This window comes from Ciconia boyciana, chromosome 4 (genome assembly GCF_034638445.1).
Source record: "Ciconia boyciana chromosome 4, ASM3463844v1, whole genome shotgun sequence".
Taxonomy (NCBI): Eukaryota; Metazoa; Chordata; class Aves; order Ciconiiformes; family Ciconiidae; genus Ciconia; species Ciconia boyciana.
In genome coordinates, this window is record NC_132937.1 from 62,327,036 (window position 1) to 62,347,445 (window position 20,410).

The 20,410-nt window shown below is 44.2% G+C and overlaps 1 protein-coding gene across 2 annotated transcripts; it reads left to right on the top strand.

Moving 5' to 3' along the window:
• Positions 1–3,648: 3,648 nt before the first annotated feature.
• On the top strand, positions 3,649–9,064 carry CTSL (cathepsin L). Of its 2 annotated transcripts, none has more exons than XM_072860078.1 (8): positions 3,649–3,776; positions 4,245–4,380; positions 4,733–4,855; positions 4,937–5,092; positions 5,445–5,669; positions 7,222–7,390; positions 7,725–7,842; positions 8,650–9,064. In XM_072860078.1, the coding sequence occupies exons 2-8, from the start codon at positions 4,255–4,257 to the stop codon at positions 8,747–8,749; spliced, it is 1,017 nt and encodes a 338-aa protein (XP_072716179.1). In that variant the 5' UTR covers positions 3,649–3,776; positions 4,245–4,254; the 3' UTR covers positions 8,750–9,064. The 2 variants fall into 2 exon arrangements, with proteins under 2 accessions (XP_072716179.1, XP_072716180.1); XM_072860079.1 differs by lacking the exon at positions 3,649–3,776 and adding an exon at positions 3,786–3,994.
• Positions 9,065–20,410: the final 11,346 nt, after the last annotated feature.

Sequence of the window (20,410 nt, forward strand, 5' to 3'; positions counted from 1 at the left end):
TCGCAATGGAAATATGAACAGTTATTAAAAGGTGTTGTTCCTACTTCTTAGAAGAGTGGTATGTCTTTGGCAAAATAGTTGGAGTTTTGCATATATAGAGTTCCTCAAAAGCTGTTTTTTTCCAAGCAATTTGGAAAGCTACCCTCCAAATAGGAGCGATTTAAGTTAATCTCTCCTATTGAAGGAAGAAGACAAGGGTCTTCTTCCTTCAAAGTTTTGATCTTTAGGTTATGGCAGAAAGGACTGTGACTACTGTGATTAGTGTGGCTATCTAGGTCTCCTCTGGACTGGATGGCATGACTTCAGTTGAGCTTTCAAGCAGAGGAACTGAAGGAGCCTTTCATTTCACCCCTTCTCTCTGCTAACCTGGAAGGAGAGCTTTGCACACAAGACCCCCACGCGGTTGCTAGTCCCCCCAACGATGTTTTCAATAGCAGAAAGACTGCTGTGGCTGGTGTGACTGTAGCAGGGTGTCACAAGGTTGCACAGTTTGATGGAAAAAGATTTCTAGCAGTATCTGCCCAGTTATTACCTCTGACTGCTGCTGTTGACCCTCTGTTCACTTCAGCAGACCACCACCATGCTGGGCTTGCAGTTTGGCATGTGAACAGATCATGGTGCACAGATAGGAGCAGTAGGAACAGTGCTGGGACAGAGGGATGTCTAGTAGCTGTGCAGTATGGCATTTTTACCTTGACTGAAGTGGTGAACAGTCTCTGCAGCATGGCTGGCAGTCCTCACATTGATGACAACTCTTGGAGAGGAAGAGTTTGTCCAGGAGTTGGAGGTAGTCCTAGGCCAGCTTCCTATCACAGGTTTCTGTATGGCACTCTTGTGATGACCAAGCTCTGACCATAGCTGATTTCCCTTGCATATGCTTATGTTTCTGCACCTGGGCTCCCAGGCTTCCTTCCCAAAATACCTGGGGAACCGATACGTCTACACAACAGTAATGACTCACTGCAAGCTGAAAGTCAATGTGCTGGAGGCGGAAATATTCCTGTCTCCTTCAAGAATTTAAGTAAATTCGCAGTTAACATTTCCCTATGTACAGTAGTTAAATAAACTTGTAGGGTGAGCTTATCTTCTTAGTAAAAATGGTATCTGGCATGTGCGTGTGTGTATGTGCACTAAGAGTATTCACGAGGAGAGGTAGCACAGTGGTATCACATGCTAGCTGACTACATGGTAACTTCCCCAAAGAGACAGGACCTCATACTGACTGGAAAAGCATCCGTTTGTCTTGGTGCATCTCAAAGCACATTACAGAGCAGCAGACATGTGATTTATGGTGCAAGACCTTCTGTAATTTTGACCTTACCTCCTGTCATGCCAGCTAAACATCTTGCCCTTTTAGAAAAGAAGTCCTCATACATAGTTCATTGAGAACTTAATTGTAGCCTTTCAACGCTCAGCTGGTATCAGATACAATAACAGAAACAAAGCTAACATAAATAGGACTGAGAAGTCCCATTGCACAGAAAATATCAGCAAAAAGCTGTTAAGTAAAAACTTTTCAAATCCCACACAACTCAAAAAAAAACCCACAAAAAACCTAACTATGAGTTAGTTAAACTGTATGAAGTTCCTCTAACTCTCATGAGGTATTTACATGTGAAATGGTTAGGTAGTGAAAAGTTTCATGCTGGAAAGGTACAAACACATAATCTTACTCCATGCATGCATTTTCATTTTCCTTTACCAATATGGAAATGGGTAATGTTCCTTAGAAAAGGCTGGTCTTGAAACTGTTGTTTGACAACTGGAAATACAAATGGTCGAACAGAAAGCACAAGGATATCTAGCTTAATTTTTCAAAGCTACACACACTATTAATTATTCTAATTTGTGCAAGCCTGCAATGTTGATTGTTGCAGTGCATGTCACACTTTTTCTTCCTTTCAGAAGATGTTTCTATGATGTCTGTATCGTCAGTCAGCCACTAGCTGTGTAACAACTTAAGGCAAAACAAAAACTTTAAGAAATTGCAACCACAAAGAAATTTTATAACACAGCTTTGCAAAGCAAGTAAATATGAAAATGATGAGCAAGTAATTCCTAAAAATTGTAATCCATCCAGTGTGCATTTGCTGCAGTCCTATTGTGAAGAAGTCCTTTCCATGTTTTACATTCCTGCTCAAAGTGACATGGCTGCACATGTATAAACCATCCCAAGAGATCAGTCCGGGGTGTCCATATGCAAGCTTTCACTTAATAAGTGGTTTAGCTTTCAAATATCTTCTTTTCTCAGAGGTTTTACAAGGCTTGCTTATGATTACTGACTAATCAAGGAGCACCATTGTTGGGTGTATTTACACATTTTGGGGGGAATCAGTACACTGGTTCAGTGGCAGGAGACTTGCACGGGTACTTTGAAAGACAAGACAACCTCTCCAACTTCTCATTATGTGTTTGGCTCTGTGGAGCTTCCTTGGACCAAAGGCTGCTCCCAGGATAATCTGGGTAAGGAAACATGCATTGCTTGTTTTAACAACACAGCGTGTGTCTTAAGACATCAAAAAAGGGAGAAGCACATATGATATTTCTTCCTTTTTGCTATTGTGCAACAGTCTACAAACCCTGCTTTTTACTCTAAATATGTGCTTTCAAGTTTGCACGCTAAAGTCATCAGCAATGCTGGCTTTACAAGAGTTTAAGGGGAACCTTGCACAGCTCTTGCAGTTATTCTGCTAGAAGCAAGTTCCCTGTTGAAAATCAAAGTCGGCCTACTCCTGGATAGATGCGGAGCAAGTCCATGTGTAAATCTTTTAATATCTCAGCTGTGCTGCAACTCTTGGTGTCACGAACAGTGTTTTCCAGTAGATATTACTGGATGCTACGCATAAAAACACTAGCCACACTGGTGGTAAAATATCTGGCTCTTATCAGGCTCAGGTCCAGAGGCAGGAAGAAGCAGTTTTCAGATATTAAATTATGGGGGAATAAGAAGGACTTTCCTGGAAATGTTTCCTGTACCGGTGTAGCCGCCACACCACTGGGACCCTGCCCAGTGGGAGATGCTCCCTCGTACCCGCTCGGTGCCAGCCCCACCTGCCATGCTTAACAAAACCCGCAGCGCGGTTGCAAAGGCAGCAGCTCTCCCGGGCAGCAGCTGGCTGCGGCACGGCCTGCCACCAGTCTGAGGGGGCACAGGGCTGGAGACCTTCGGCGCAGCACGGGAGCCACCTCGCCGCCCTGACCTGAGCAAGAGCCGCCAGCGGGAATGCGGGGAAGCGGCTGGGTCTGCAACTGCAAACGCCCCACCATTTTTGTCTTTTTTCTCCACATCTTGTTTTTCGTTAGTTTGCCACTTGCCGGCTTTGAGTCCTCCCTGGGTTAAATTCCAACCGGCTCACCGTGCAGCCACTATCTCCAGCCTGCCGGCACTCATAATAAATACTTAGACAAACGCTGCCCAACATAACGGCTTCGGCGACGCGGGATGCCCCCGGGGTGGCCCCACATCGTTCTTCAGGAGCTCCCGGCGCAGCGGCTGCCCCGCTTCCCTCGCCCGGCGCCGGGGCCGGCTCCCCTCGGCTGAGGGCGGCCAGCCCCGCAGGGGGCAGCCGCGGCGACGCCTCCCGCCCCGGCGCAGACCCCCGCCCTGGGCCGCGGCCCGGGCCCCGGCGGGAAGCGCGGCCCGGCGGGGCGAGGCCCGGCGCGGCCGCCAATCGGCGCGGCGGGGCGGGCACGGCCGCGGCGGGTATAAGAGGGGCCTCGGGGGCCGGGCGCCGCCGGGCCGGGCAGTCGGGAGGAGCGCGGCGGGGCCGAGCGAGGTGAGCGGCGGCTGCGAGGCGGGAGAGCGCGGGGCGGGGGCCGGCGTCCCGCGGGCCTCGGCTCCGTCCTTGTCCTGCGGCGGGGCGGCTCCCGCCGGCAAGGGGCCGCCTCCCCGGGAGGCTGCCGGCCACCCGCCCCGCGTTCTGGCCCTGCCGCCCGAGGTTGTTTACGGTCGCGGCCGAGGGCCCCGCTCCCGGAGGGGGACGGGCAGAGGCGGGTCAGTTCATGGGGCCTCTGGGAAGGGCTAGGCGGGGTGGGGGCGGTCAGCCGCCCTGCCTGTCCGCCCTGGAGGGCTTTGTTTGGGGTGCGCCGTTCGCGTTCTCTCCTGTGATCGGCTTACGAAGGAGCGGGGGACAAGCTGTGTGTCGGCAGACAGGCTCGTGTCGGGTCTGGCATCGCCCTCCGCGCTCGGGGCTGCGAAGCGCGGGGCGGCTTGCCTCTGACCGCGGTTCCTCTGTTCCCGGCAGATCTGCCAGCATGAATCTGTGTCTGACCACCCTCTGCCTCTGCTTGGGCCTGGCCTTCGGCGCTCCGAGGGTAGACCCCGATCTGGACGGCCACTGGCAGCTGTGGAAGTCGTGGCACAGCAAGGACTACCATGAGGTGAGCGCCCGGGGATACGTGCTCAGCTCGGCAAACACTGAGCGCACTCATCTGGGCCCTGCTAGCTGAGTCATCTCTGCTTTGTTGTAACGCTGGCTATAGTCTGTGCCTGGGAAGGATAATCCCCCTCTTCCTCGGTCCCTTTCCTGTGTTTGTGCATCAACTCAGCTGTACTGTACTCTGCGGTTTTGTAACGAGGGTGGCAAAAAGACCATCTCTTAAACAGCGTTCGGACTTCTATTCGAGTAGCCTACGTTTGCCCGAGTATACAAGCCATAACGAAGCATAATACCGTGCAAGTGAACTTTGTTTGAATTGCCTCCTTGAAGTATGTTGTTTTCTGGCCCCTCAGAGAGAGGAAAGCTGGAGGAGAGTGGTGTGGGAGAAGAATCTGAAAATGATTGAACTCCATAATCTGGATCACACGTTAGGAAAACACAGCTACAAGTTGGGAATGAATCAGTTTGGTGACATGGTATGTATAGAGGCATGAAACATACTTTTCTAAACAGCGTTGTGTAATAGACAGTGACTGCATGTCTTGAATTTTCTTCAGACAACCGAGGAGTTCAGGCAGCTGATGAATGGCTATGTACACAAGAAGTCAGAAAGGAAGTACAGAGGATCCCAGTTTCTTGAGCCCAACTTCCTGGAAGTGCCACGATCAGTAGACTGGAGAGAGAAGGGATATGTAACTCCAGTTAAAGACCAGGTATTCTTTGATGGTGGATTTTTAACCAGTTAGAGGTCCAGTTTCCTAAATGCTACCTCCACTTCCATAGAGGAAAAACACTGTGGACTTGTTTAATGAAACGTAGTGCAAGCTTTCTAAATTAAGTGTCACTTTGATAAAATTGCTGTACCCCTTTAAGGTTTTTTAGGAGTTCTGTACTAAATGTCTAAGAACTGAAAAGGCTGTAGTATCTTCACTTGTACATGCTAGGAGTGTGAAACTGAAGTTGTCTTGTGGCTTTTGCATTTTTCATGTTTAGATCAGTGGTAAGGGAACTATAATTGCCCAGTCTTTCTGGATTTGTAACTTGTGATTCCATTTCTCACTTCAGGGTCAGTGTGGCTCTTGCTGGGCCTTCAGCACAACGGGAGCTCTTGAAGGGCAGCACTTCAGAAAAACTGGCAAACTTGTTTCACTGAGTGAGCAGAATCTGGTGGACTGTTCTCGCCCTGAAGGGAATCAAGGCTGTAATGGTGGTCTTATGGACCAGGCTTTCCAGTATGTGCAGGATAATGGGGGAATTGATTCAGAGGACTCCTACCCATACACAGCAAAGGTAAGTGTAATAACTGAACTTGTATTGCAGGTGTCACGTCTTTTGTGTGGACAAACTCTGTGTTGGGAAACTCATACCTAGAAAGGAAGATGTCTAAGGAGTAATCAGGACATGTGTTCTTCCTGTTGCATCTTTCCTAAGAAAACTAGAATGACTGCTAGCCCCATTAGGAATAGTACTGCACTGGTCTTTGAGGTCAAAATCTTATCAGACCAGTTGGAAAAAACTAGAGCAAGTATTTTTATTCCCCCCCCTCACTGCTGCCTTCCTATCAGACATCATGCCTTATCTTGGTTGACACACCAAACCAGGACCTAGCCCTTGTCAACGGTGCTACTTAGTTGTAGGGATGCAATTCAGCTTCCCATAACTGAGCTATTATGGGGTTGCTACCTGTAGACCAGCTAATTCTTGCAGCTGGTGTAATTTGTTTTTTAACAATAGCTGTTGGCAATGCCTTAAGTTCTACTTCTGGACTAAATGTGCATAAATGCAGATAGTGGGCAGACTTCTAAAATATCTCTAATGATCTACCAAAAGTTACAGACCCAAGAAGACAAAAGAGCAGTAGTAAATTGTGGTATCACTTGAGAGCCCATGGTTTTGGCTTTTTACCACTTGGAGTTCTGTTCACTATAAAGTATCTTTCCTTGCAGCTTACTTTGTGTTGACTGAATGGGCAATAGCAATGCCATTTGTTGCAAGCAACAAAGCCTTTGGATTTGGGTTCCTGTTCCCCTGCATCCCTGTAATCTCAATTTTTTCCTAATCTTGGCGCTTCCAGAGATCCCAGTTGGTTGTAGGAAACGCCTAACTTGCTGAGTACAAAAAGTAAGCAACTGAGGTGTACTCTCTGTTCCTTTAGTTGAGGGGAGGCAACTTAAGTACTAATCTTACCACATGGGTAAGGGAGGGATGTGCTTAACTTCGATCTGTTTCAATTTCACGTGGCCTGACTTCCAAACTAGGCCTCTTTCCTGAGGTAAATGCCTGTGGCACCAACAGCTTAGGCTTCGTTGTAAAAAAAGATAATGTGAAGAAGCACAAAATACATGAATGCTGTATGTAAGGTCATAATACCAATGACTAACTTGAAAATATTCTGTACGGTTTTTCAAACTAGGACAGACTAAAACTTTGGATTTTGAGTGTTTGTTCAATGAGCAGTTTCTGGATTGCTTAGTAATTAGTGAATACTTGGCTCTCTTCCATTGCCCATTAATGCATTCTGGGCTTCTTTCCTGCTGGAAGAGAGATTTGTCCTGCCCACCAAAGAAGGCAGGGTTCCGGGATGTGATGGTCCTTTGCATCCCAGTAAAGCTTTCCTTTTGGGCCCCACTGTCCTTTGCTTTTTCTGTACCTTTGAGAAACTCAAAAGCAGCTTGTGTGTTCTTCCTCTGCTCTTCTCATTTCAAAGCACTGCTGAAGCAATTGGATCCTCTTCAATTCCTTTTTTTTCAAGGCAGCAAAGTCACAGAATGTCTGGTAGTTCCTGTGCTCACCTATGTGTTAAGTGGAAAACTATGTAATAACTAGGGCTTTCTTTATTTAGGATGATGAAGATTGTCGCTACAAGGCAGAGTACAGTGCTGCTAATGACACTGGCTTTGTTGACATCCCTCAAGGACATGAAAGAGCTCTCATGAAAGCAGTAGCAGCTGTGGGTCCAGTGTCTGTTGCTATTGATGCAGGCCACTCTTCATTCCAGTTCTATCAGTCAGGTGGGGATTTGTTAGCAACTTGCATGCAGAGAACTTTTTTGAATACTAATAATATTCATTATCCTTCAGTTTAATAGGTGAAAAAAGAACTATGTGACATAGGATGTAATCAGGAGTCCTTTTAATTCTAGCCAGGTTCTCCACACTCTGTACTTCTCTTGCATATGTGTGTACTTGTCCCTCAATTTCTGCCATGATACACTGCACTTATGACTCCTTTCTCTGACTATCAAGAAGCTGTGCAATATTTCATTTGAAATACACAAAGCTTCTGGTGAGGGAGAAGGGTTTCCTATAGATGAGCATGTTCACATGTGAATTTATGCCTCTGCAGGTATCTACTATGAACCAGACTGCAGCAGTGAGGACCTGGACCATGGTGTTCTGGTTGTAGGTTATGGCTTTGAGGGGGAAGATGTAGATGGGAAGAAATACTGGATTGTTAAGAACAGGTAAGATCTCTTTCTGTGCCTTGTCCTTTAGGGGTTGGGGAAAAGGGAAGGTAGTTTGTCACTTGTAGTGGGGGGTAGGGAGACAACAGTAATTAAAACTGGTGTGTGGAAAATCTGGAGACTGTTCTCAGATTGTATTGTATGACAGAAGTTAAACCTGACTCATGCTGCTGGCAGCCTAATAAGCTAGGCCCAAAGCAGCAAACTCATTCTTCTGCTTTTTCAGTTAATTCAAGGGAGCTCAGTACTAGAACAGGCCATGAAGCTAGTAGATGTTAAAGTGATGGAGCAGAGGGGAGCAGGAGGAAACCAGGTTGTGGGGGTATAATGGATTTTTTGGAAGCTGTGCTGCTCATTTGTGTGAAATAGAGTAACACTTGAACTTTAGAGATGGAGTTACCTCCTAGGTGGAAGGGAAAACAATAAATTAATGCCAAAGGGCACATCACATGAGCTTGTCTGATGTTCTCAGCATTACTGAGGCACCACCCTCAAATGCTGCTTGCAGTCTTGGTCCTCCCTTAAAGTTGGCTAGGAGCAGTGTCTGAGCTTAAGGCACCTGTAATCCAGGATTGCACATCAAGGTCTCTACCTAGTGAGAGGATGGCTGCACTCTTTATTTCTGTGAGCTTGGGGTGCCTCTTCTGTAACATGCATTTAATTGCTGGAAAGCACTTTAGTTTGGCTGCAGCTATCTTGATTTTTCTCCACAAATATGGAAGGCAGCAGTTTTCAATGTAAACACTTATTGGGGGGTAAATAAGTATCTTCTGAATATGAAAACAAACCCTTTACTTCTGTTTTCAGCTGGGGTGAGAAGTGGGGTGACAAAGGATATATCTACATGGCCAAGGACAGGAAGAACCACTGTGGAATAGCAACAGCTGCTAGCTATCCACTTGTATAACTTGAAGACTGAACATTTCAGTGCAAGAGGGGATTTGAACTGAATGACCAAACCCATGTTCACACATGTGGTAGACTTGTATCCTTCAAAAGTCAGCTTGATTTTTTTAAACTTTTGAAGTATGTTTTACATGTTGGTGACATGCCACTTGTTTTAAATAATGTAAATGTTGGTATATAAACAGCTTGTAATATTGCTGGGTTTTGACTGCCTAATCTAATAGATTCTTCTTTGTATTTTTTCCTTTTTTAAATTGCAATGTGCCCAAAGGTTTACTTCTTAAATAAACACTTAAATTCCAGTGTGTACAGATGACTTGGCTTTTTGGTCTGTGTTTTTTCCACTTGGGAATTCTATCAAATAGGCATCCTAAATCATATTACTAACTGAAGTGTATGTGCCTGCCTCTCTATCAGTTATTAAAATGCAACCCTATCTGGGAATGGCTAACAGGTGTTATAAAATGGTGTAGTATTTGTGACAACTTATTTGAAATAGAAAGTGGAAAAATGGGAAGTGGAAAAATGTCTTTATCAACTAAAGTAGAAGCGACTGAAAATCACCCTCATTCTTTGAAGCTACTTGCTCCCCAGAATTTGTAAGTGAATCTTGGCTTAATCCTGTGACCCAGAGGTGATACCATCTCTGGTTCTTTGTACTTCATAACAAAGATCATCAGTCTTTTCACATCCTGCATGCAGCATCTGATCTCCACTTAGCTTTGATACCATCAATGTTTTCTTATGGCACCTCAAAGTACCATGCTTCCATAGTTAGAGCAGTTGTTTCTTTTTGAGCATTATAGGATATAGCAGGAACACCTAAAGCACCTGGGCTGTTCAAAGAGAAAGCTTGTTTCTTGAGATAGGTAGTACTTGTATACTATGTTCCCCCTATACCAGGCTTGGCTGGGGAAAGAGTGTTTTCTACACGTTTTTTGGGTGCTGACTCACCCCCCTCTTGCATTTGGGCTGGTGGGGAAAGAGGCTAGTTCTGCAGCTTAACTAGCACCAGTTCAGAGTTTATGGACCCACAGGTTTTTATGCACAGTATCTTTCCTGAGTCTGATAGCCATGCACACAAGGGAACGCTTGGACTACAAGTTATGGAAGCTGAATTTCCTTATTGTAGATAAGTCTTAAGCTTGCATTTCATAAACACTTTTTGAAAGAAAAACAAGATGAGGTATCTGGAATAATCAGAATTTAACTACTGTTCAGTTGTGAGTCTGTCCATGTGCTGCTTATAGATGAATCCTTTCAATGTGAATCTCCCTACAAACTTTTTTTTTAAAAGGAAGAGCCTGCCTCATGCCAGTGGCTATTTAAGAAGACACAGTGCAGAAATACCGGTTAGAATTTAGCTATTAAACTGACTTGCTAAGCCTGTTACAGAGAGCATCCACACTGCTTGGCGGAAGCTATGGAGGAAATAAAACTGGTGGTCCTCTAAAGGCTTACCTTCAGAAGGAAATGGCAGTGGCCTGTACATTCAAAATGGGAGGCAAGATCAAAATGCTGCTGGGGAGGTGACTGCATAAGCTCCTTATGCAGTAGCTGCTTTTCATTCTTGCTGCCCCAGAACTGGGGTGGATGGAGACCTGTTTCTCTCAACACTTGAGTCCTGGAAGCTGACGTTACTGTGAGCTTAATAGCACTTAAGCTGTTACTGGTTTTCTATATTGATTAAAACAGCAAGACAGTGAGAATTATCTAGTGCAGGGTGAGACCAGTACAAAGCCTGCTACAGCTTGAACTGCTGAAAAAAATGGGCAGCAGGGAAAGGTGTTTGGTTACAAAGGCCAAGGTTAATAAAAGTTGCTGGGAAAACAAGATATTTTCTATGAACAGATGGGAAATGAAAAGGAAATAACTTTCCAAAGCATATGCACATGAATGGGAATGTAGCTCACGAAAGAGCCATCAGCCTCTGACTTTTTTAGTGATAAAATGTGATAATACACAATAATTCGTATGCTTTAAAACTTGCTGACTGTTCTGGCTGAACATCCTCTCTTCTGAGTGGAATAATCAAGAAGGGGGCAGGATAAGTCAGGTCATGCAGATAACTCAATATTTACACAGTCTTCTTAAGTAACAGCTTCACCCGGAATTGCCTTATGTGACACTGTAAACATTAAAATTTTGTATAAGTTGCAGTTAGGCACATTGGTAGAAATTTAAAACCTGTTACATTTCAAGAATTACATTAAATCTGGTTTTGTGATTCCACTGCAGTGGCCTTATCTTCTGTAGAGCTGTTTCTTCTTTCATTTACTTTAGAAGTACTATTACAAAGTAGCAGATGGTTCCATAATGGTGTATGTCCTGTTGGGGAAAGCGTGGTCTCTCTTTGAAGTTGTTCCTTTCTGAAGATACAGCAAAGGCACGTTATGCGTGCACCCACAGAAAGCTCCTGAGTTGTTCCCAGAAAAGCTATGGGTAATTAAAGCTCTTAACGACTGTGTTCCAATAGTTTTTTTTTTCCCAGGCTTTCTTTGGTTTTATATTCCTGCTGATAGCTGAAGTTGCCTTTATTACAAGATGCATTATTTGTAAAGATACTACTGCAAATGTATTATCAGTAAAACGTCCTATCTAGACTGCCCTGTTTAGGCCCTGTCTAAATTACAGCTACTGTTGTTGTTAATGGGGTCTTATGCATATCTAAATACATGATTTGGGCACTATGTTACATGCATGGTAGATGGCACTTCTGTACAGTGATAAAGCTCTGCAGTCACGGCTTCCTTTCGTCTTCATTGTGAAAATTAACTGTTTTATTATTTAAATTTGGGAAGAAAAAAGGTTTTGCATTTGGTTTCCATGTGCTGGTGCTTCTTAGACTGTGCTTGTCCTAAAGGTCTCATAAGAAGAACAGTTTCTCTGATCTGCCTGGTGAATGACTGTATTTGTCAGTAGTTGGTCATGACTTTCTAAAGACTCTTGAGGCAAGGAAAACCATGAAAATAAATTATTCCACTTACACATGAAGTGCTTCTTCAAACTCCAGTGAGAAATTAATTTAACTGTCACGTAGGAAACTCTCTCTTTTCCCTTTAAAAAGAGTCGTTTTCTCATCCTATCTGTGACCGCTAAGTAGAATGGTATTTTATTTTTTTTTATGTGCATTGTTTTTCATCTTTGCTAATGTTAACTCAATTTTTGAACATTAACAGTGGAATAAATGAGCTTATTATTATTCCCCTACACAATCCATGCAGAAAAGTAACTTTCACAATATTTTGAAGGACTACAGTGACAAAATATTTGTCATCTCACTCTGTTGAAACCTTACAGGGAAGAAAATGTGATGAGTTGTATCATCAGTGATGTTTTACTATAGTGAATGATTAACTCATGATCTGCATAAGGGTACTTGGTGAACACATAATTCTGAGGCAACCAGAGGGATAGGAAAATGAGAATGTCCACTTCAAAAAAACAAGAAGACAAAACCTCTAACTTCTGAACATCAGTTATGCAGTATTTGCTCTTTAATTAATCTCCTTGATGCAATTAAAAATCCTGCCATGTATCTCTTAATACTTACTAATTAATCAGTTTTTACATATTAGAGATTAACTGCAATTTATAACCAAGGAATTGAGCATACCCTGATGGCTGTGATAATGTAAGCTGATGCTTCTTCTTTCTAGCTTTCTTTGCACTTTATTAAGGTATACGACAGATTAAGAGCCCATTTTTAATTGAAGTCTATCCCAATACCCTTCACTCTTTTTGTTGGGAAGTCATAGCAGGAAATGGTAAGGCTTAACTAATATACTGTTTTGAAGAATGAATTGTTTAAGATTAAATCACTAATGGGGATATCTTCTGTCATTCTGTAATCAGGGCTTTATCAAATCATTAGTGAAATTTCAGGTAAGTGCAGGGGCACCTAAAGCATTTGGAAGAAAGGATATAATCAGACACAAAATTTCATTCGCAAAGATTCAGTTCACAAAACCTAACCTAGATGACATTCAATAAGGCTCATCTGAAAACAGACAAGGAGCCCAACCTGAAACTTCATTTTGGGGAGGAGGAGCGTTGGCCACATGGTGGAGACCTGATCCATGGATTGATTAGTTTAGATATATTAGAGGCCTCAGAAGAAGCCACCTTCACTTGCATTCACAGGGAACATGACTGTGCTTTATTTCTTTTTTTCATGCTAAGTTGCATGAATTTATTTTCCAGTGGTCTTCAAATTTGATTTCTGCAGCAGTTTTTGTTTCCATCATGCTAGTGTCTGTTGAACAGCTGCTGCCAACCTTTGCGAGTAAAGGGGCAAAGAAACCATGAAGACAGGCATTTATAAAATACATTCTGGGTTCTTTTTAAAATGCTTCTTCCTTGTTTTGTTCACTTACAGTTCTCACCACTTCCAGGAGATCCAAAACCTACTTCTGAGTGAAACCTAACAGCTTTTCCCAATAAAGTGATGCTGGGAAACACATATTTTAGAAATACCAATGTGTGGAGTCAGCTGGTGCTGCCACTCTGATAACTGCTACCTTACCTTCTGCAGTCCTTCTGGTTTGGGAAGAAGTGGCCAAAGATGGAGCGAAGTCAGAGAGTGAGCTATTCCCCTCCCCAGCCACCTTCAGAAGATGGTTCCGGGTAAGGCTGGCTTTGTGAGGGCCTCCAGGGAAAGATTGTGGTTGGGCTGAGATCTGAGCGAGGAGATGATTTTCCAGCCTGGTGAGGGTTGTCCATATGCTTAGTGACATCTGATCCACTTTGGACATTCATCTGGAATTAACTTTGTGTTTCAGAGTTCTTTGTCTATGTTAATGTGAGTTCCTCCAGGGCGAGAGTAGTTCAGGTGTGCTTTCCTGGGGTGCCACCAAGGGCCTTCTGAAGCTATTACAGCAATTACTTTCTGCGTCTGCTAGGAATCTGGAATCCTGCAATCTCAGGAACCACAGTGGAAATATTCTAAGTTCTGGTTTTAATGATTAGGTTGATTTTTTTTTTTTTAATTACTTGTGAAAGCTTCCTGCACGGCATGCATGCAGTGACATAAAACTGTTTAAAATAAATGCCGGGCTGTTAGACACTCAAACTGGCTTAAGGTGTCTCGGAAGTTGATGCTGAAATGGGATGTTGAGAACTCCTTGAGGCTGTAGCATGTGTCTTGGAACAGACATGCTTTTGCTTAAAATCCAAAAGTCAGATGAAATAAAGGTGACTTCAGAGCTGCCGAGTCACAGGTGGTTTTTTCCACTTCCAGAGGACGTATATCTCTAAATGTATCTCTGTAATATATTAGTTTATGAGGCTGGTAACAAGTCACCGAGAAAACCTAGATAGGGCTGCCCACAGAGCTCTTTGAACAGTTCATTGCTGCATATGCAGGTGGCCAGTTTTTCTCGATATGTGTATGGCCAAGCACATACCACAATCTTTTACCATAATAGCACAGCAATGCAAGAATTGTAATGCAAGTTCTTCTCAACAGCCCCCTTAACATTCCTTCTGCTCAGCCATGTTTACCAGTATTGCAGTTTGCTTTCCTCATTCAAGCATGAAGCACTGGCTGAAGGCAGGTTTTTGTTGGAATACGAAATATATACTGAAAACATCAGCTGTGATGTGAAATTGCATTGGCTTTTGGAGATTTATGATAATACTCTCCTGTAGTTGAAAGAAACTTCTGTGTTTATATAGAAATCACAATGCCTTGTGCAAAGGTTAAGAATAAATACTGCTGCCGTTTTGCTATTAGTTGCTCGCTAATCACAGGAGGAATTGGAGGGAACCTCTGTTTTCTGATTCAGTGCCATTACAAGGTTCAATCACATTTCTCTCACAACATAATAGAGCATTTCAGAAGCAAATATGGTCCTAGGAAGCCCATCAGGAATTAGTACGAAGTGTTCTTTCAGTTGCAGTATTTCCAGATATTTCAACAAACTTTATAGTCCCATTTTGTTAGGTGCTCTGTAAACCAAAAAGCAAGAGAACCTCCCTCCCCACCAAGTTTTTAATCTAAACTGACAGACAGCTGAGGAATGGGAGAGGAAAAAGCCTGTAAGCAGTGAAGCCGCCTGCCAGAGGCCGTGCCGCTGATTAGCAGCTGTGGGTGTACCTCTGAGAGAAGGCTCGCCTTCTCCTTTGGCTTTGTTTTCTCCCAGTGTAGCATCAAGAGAGCTAAAAGGTAAACATCCCCATTTTTTTTCTTTCACTGAGTTTAAATTTCAGATCTACGTTCGCCTGCGTGGCCCTTTCCCTTCCATTTATCCTCCCTCCTTGCTTTTAATTTGAGCAGCCTCCTTTTTCTCTTCCTGTGCTGGAATAATAAATCACGCCGGGTTGTTAAAAGAGGGAGAAAATTCTCCATGCAGGAACAAAACAGGAAACCAGGCAATCAAAAGGGCAAAGCACAGATAGTGCATCACCCGGTAAGCGAGCGCCGGCCACGCCGGTCTCCGAGAGCTATGCTTTTGGCAGCACGTGACCGCGAGACCAGTGCTGCAGCGGCTGGGCGTGGGGAGAAGTTGACTTCTTTCTTTCCCAGGCATGTATGTGCTGACAGTGCATTTCAGCGTCATGCTGAGCCGATGAGACACTGCACATGGCCGTGCCGCGGGCTGGGATTAGGCTGGCCCGGCACACTCAGCCCGAGCACAGCTGGCCGGATAATTGGGCGGGTGCGTTACCTCCTCCGTGGAGGTGTCTCTTCACAAGTGATAAAGTATTCACCGGGTGATCTGCTCAGCCGCTGACAAGAACAACACTTAGGCCCAGCTCTGTTTATCGACATGTGAGCGCATAGCTGTCCCGGCCAACACCCTCTGCAAGCTGGCTCGCCAAACTCCCTTCATGGGTCGTAGTGGCCAGAACTGCAAAAGCTGTGAGCAGAAACGTGCTCGGCTCCTGATGAACAGGATCCTGCAACACCATGATGCAAATCGTTGCATCGGGTGAGAGCAGCCCCCCCCCAGGGTGGATCTCAGTGGGAAAACCTATCTGTCACCTTTCTCCATGAAGTATTAAGATCAGTTTGGTGGAATCAGATCACATGCTTGGTTTAAGGCTTTCATTTTTCTGTTTTCTGAAACCACATCTGTATTTGCAGGAAGCTAAGAACAAAACCTGAAAGTGTTTTCAGTAGCAGTGCCTGGGGTTTGTGGGTATTGTCCATGATGACATGGCGGGGACTGTCTCCTCAAAAATTCTGGGGTTCTGCACCTCTGGGTAACTGTTTGTGTGCAGATCCTCTATCTCTGTGTTCATTTTGTTCCCTGCTTTACTGTCCTGGTTTCGGCTGGGATAGAGTTAGTTTTCTTCCTAGTAGCTGGTATAGTGCTGTGGTTTGGATTTAGTATGAGAATAATGTGATAACACGCTGATGTTTTGGCTGTTGCTAAGTGGTGCTTACAAGGACTTTTCAGCTTCCCATGCTCTGCCAGGTGCACAAGAAGCTGGGAGGGGGCACAGCCAGGACAGTTGATCCACACTGGCCAAAGGACTATTCCATACCATGTGCCGTCACGCTCAGTATAGAAACTGGGGGGAGTTGGCCGGGGGGCAGTGATTGGTGCTAGGGACTGCCTGGGTGTCGGGCCGCAGGTGGTGAGCGCTTGTATCACTTGTTTTTTTCCTGGGTTTTGTTCCTCTCTTGCTCTCTTGTTGTTTTCCTTCTCATTACAATTTTTTTTTTTTCAATTATGAAACTGTTCTTATCTCAACCCACGAGTTTTCTTACTTGTGCTTTTCCTATTCTCTTCCCCATCCCACCGGGGGGGAGGGTGAGTGAGCGGCTGGGTGGTACTGAATTGCCGACTGGGGCTAAACCACAACATGTACCCCCATTTGGACCTTGGATATCTCTGGAAAATAGATACTTTTATTTTTGCAGTCTTGCAGGAGTTAATGATTTTATCATCTTTCCTCATGTTAATCCCTTTCTTCTGTTCCATAGGTACCAACCACCCTTTTCTCACAATGAGCCCAACTGGTTAGTATAATCTATGTAAATTAAGATCTCTTTCTTTTTCTCTGCCTGTAATTAGCCTGAAGTATACTGCTTCCATTTTATAAATGAAGGAAAGTCTTGCCTGATTTTTCCAGAAATATCAGTTGGCTTCATTAAAAATCCAACAAAACTCCCTGTGTGTATGTTTCGTGGAAAACAGAAAGAAGTACTGACTTTAGATACAAATGCTTTTGATCCGGTATTTCAATCAGCCTCTCCATTTCAGCTGCCTTGCTTTCTCAGGGAAGGGTGAGCTCCCGTTGCAGAGGGCCCGGGATCAGCTCCCTGCCGTGCTGGTCTGGCTGGGCATCAGCGCCGGCAGGCTGGGTGCCGTGAGGCTGGTGGGAAGCCTGCCAGCCCCAGCCTGTTCTCTGATCCCCCATCTTGTGATTGCAGTCACAAGGCCACCTCTGCGGCTGGCTGTTCAGACTAAATGAATTTCCAGTCGAAGTAATTAGCGAACAACTGCTCATTTATTAGAGACTGGTGGGGTTTCTGTGTTTTCTTGTGTTATTGGATACCACCAGGTTTAGGTAGTTTGCTTTTATTTTACTTCTGAAGTAGGTGCAAAGGTGTCCTGAAATTGGAAATAAGAATTAGGTTTCGCAACAAGTTGGAAAACAGTGCTTTAAGAACAGTCATGTTTGTTATATAGCTGGTACAATACAACTAGTATGCTTCCCTTTCCACATCCTTCTCCAAAAATAATAGGAAATCAAGCTGGCATTGGTTTATATATAATTTTATGCAAGAAACCATTAAATACTGATATAAAGGCACACATGGGAACTAATATTTAAATGCATGTCTGTTCCTTCATGTACTTGATGTTTCCATATATTTCCAATTTTGTGTCATGCCGATGAGTACCTGAGGACTGATATCAGGCATCACCTTCTTCTGTAAGCGGAGGCAGAGTCAGAGCACCTCCCTCATGAGCGCTGGTCCACGCCAGCTTCCCTGCTCCTCCCGGCAGCATCGATGGCAGCTCATGGTGCGTCCCCTTTCTCACCGCTCCAACCACTAAATACGGTCTCTGAATTCTTAAGAAAAAATAAAAGATGCTACGTCTCGTTTTCTCAGCTGTCTGGATGCCCTCAGACACCCTGGCAGCTGACCGTGAAGGGAAGTTGTGGCCCCGTATCGCAAGGGCTTCGTCGGTGGTGACTCCCCACCACAGACACCCTGTGGTTTGTGTCAGAGAACTCCGGAGAAATGGTCTGAACTGGTATCGCACTGGGAAGGGAAACTTTACACTCCATCCTGAGGGTTTAAGAAGGACTCTGTAGAGCAGTCCAGGTGCAGGGTTGTGCTATATGTAGCAGAGGACATATAAGTTCTTAGGAAAACAGTGTAGGTGCGGTAGGGTCAAAGTGGGACTCTGGAGAAGAAAATCAGTTCACACCAAAGAAAGCTGCTGCTTTCTTAATCTGCATTTGGGGTTGGCATGGGTTGTTTATACAGGGAAGATACTGAGCTCTTTGTAGATACCAGCTACCCGGCAGCCCACAAACTGTGAGCGTTATCATTTAAGCATCAACAGCCACCCAAACCGCAGTTGTTTGTCAGATCGGTGACCCAGCGCTAGCTCCTCCACTAACAAGTGCTTCTGGTGCAAACTCAGGAAAAAAAAAAAATCATGGGAAGGCTAGCAGCTGGGCTTATATGCAGGTTTGCTGTGAAATGATACTTAAATGAAGGCAACTCAGGTGCTGTTATGCTGGCACTAGGGCACTGAATGACTGACACATTGTAGGACGCAAATACGTAGTTTAGCTGCCAGCACAGGAACACAGATCTTACACAGATCACTACAGTGTGTATACCCACTGCAATGCAAACTTTCTTTCAGCATGTCCCTAAAAAGTGGTTGCTTTTAGAGGCCCTGTGGTTACACTGGGGAGTACCGAGTCCCTGTTCTTGCTCTGTCCTTAATCATCTCTCTTGGCCCCTTGGAAACAGGACCAGGTTACAAGTGATCTTTCTTCTGATGCTGTACTGGTATTGTTAGCTTACTAGACTAGCCTCGAATTATGCTTGGGTTTAGGTTTCCAATTTTAAAAATGCAGTAGAGTTTCTCAATAAATTGGTGACATCAACAACTATTTGTGTTCTTATATGGAGACTGCAGGAGAGAGAGAGTGTGACTATATAGGTATAAAATATATGTATAAACCTATATATATGTATGCACACATACACTGTATGCATATTTTGTTTGCAGGAAAACTGATCTACTCGTTTTCATAGTTGGAGTGCACAGTTGCATTCTCCAGTATAAAGTTGGCTATTACCTAAGCCCTCATAGTTTTTTCTGCTTCCTCATCATTCTCCAGGATTTAAGTGCTGCGTGTGTTTTGCTGTTGATAGCAGAGATTCGGGAAGCACATGACGAGGAACAGAATAAACAAGTACAAGCTGTACTTGCTGATCCTGGGCAGTTGTCAGTTATAGCTTTAAAGTGTGCCAAACGAAGACCTGCAGAAAGAGTGCTTTGATACCTGAAGCAGTACTGAAATCACATCCGCACCCCTGGGATAACAATACCTAAGGGTAAATACCTGTCCTGTATAATTTTCTGTCTGCATTTATTCAGCCTGCCTCTTCTTTATGAATAATAGAACATAGTTGTAAGTTTAAAAATAGCCATTGGAGTTTCTTGGCAGGAGTATTTTTAACTCCTATCTATGTCCTAATGTAATTCACAGAGTGTTCTTAATAAAGTCTTGTACCAGCATGGCTGGGGGAGTGGAGCAGGGGTGAAAACGAGCAGCAGGAGCAGGAGTTGCTTACAGCAGGGTGGTCACCAAAAGAAATGTCCATATAATGACACAGGAGGGGTTTAAAGGCATCGGGGTGTCTAATACCTAAAGTGACCTAAACCCCAGTTTTCACACTCTTATCACTTAACATAATCACACATTTCTTTTAATTAATAATTTTTGCTTCATTGGTCAATGAATGCCTGCTAGTTTGAGAGCTGATTCCCGATATCCTTAGGTGGTGTCAAGTCTACGACGTGGCACTAGGGCACCAACAGGACGGGTGTGCTGGAGGTGGCTAGGAACGGTGGTGTAGCGTGCATGAAAGGGCAAGCTTCAATCTGAAATGAGAACCTTTCAAAGGCAAAGAAAATGGAGATGTAACAGTGGCTTTGTGGCAATATCTCATCTTCTGTTGCAGAGGACAATGGATAAACAGGAAATACGCATGGTTTGAGTGTCACATCTGTAGCAGTGGTTTATTGTAATTTGTGCCATTGAAGGTTACCTGCCTGTAAATAACACCAGGCATCTTCCTCTTCCTACGAGAATTGAAATATCCTGGCAACATTGCAGCCTTTTCATCTGTATTAATTACCCAAGACATATATAATTTGGAGCTTAAAAACACTGTTTCAGACAGCACGAGAGTTTTGGTCTTCTCAGGGCTGACAAGATAAAAAGCACCTGCAACAAAACCTCTGGCAGAAAATCCAGATAATGGCATTGTGAATCTTGATGTGAAAATCCTGTCTCAAACAATGCCAACCGTGTAATGTCAGATGTAAAGCTTCAGATCAAATGGGGGGGGGGGTACTGACACAATCCACTTCTTTTTGTTAATATTATATAAAGTAAGTCGCTTTTGTTTAATAATCAGTCCTCTGTCTCTACATTTGCACTGCATAAATCA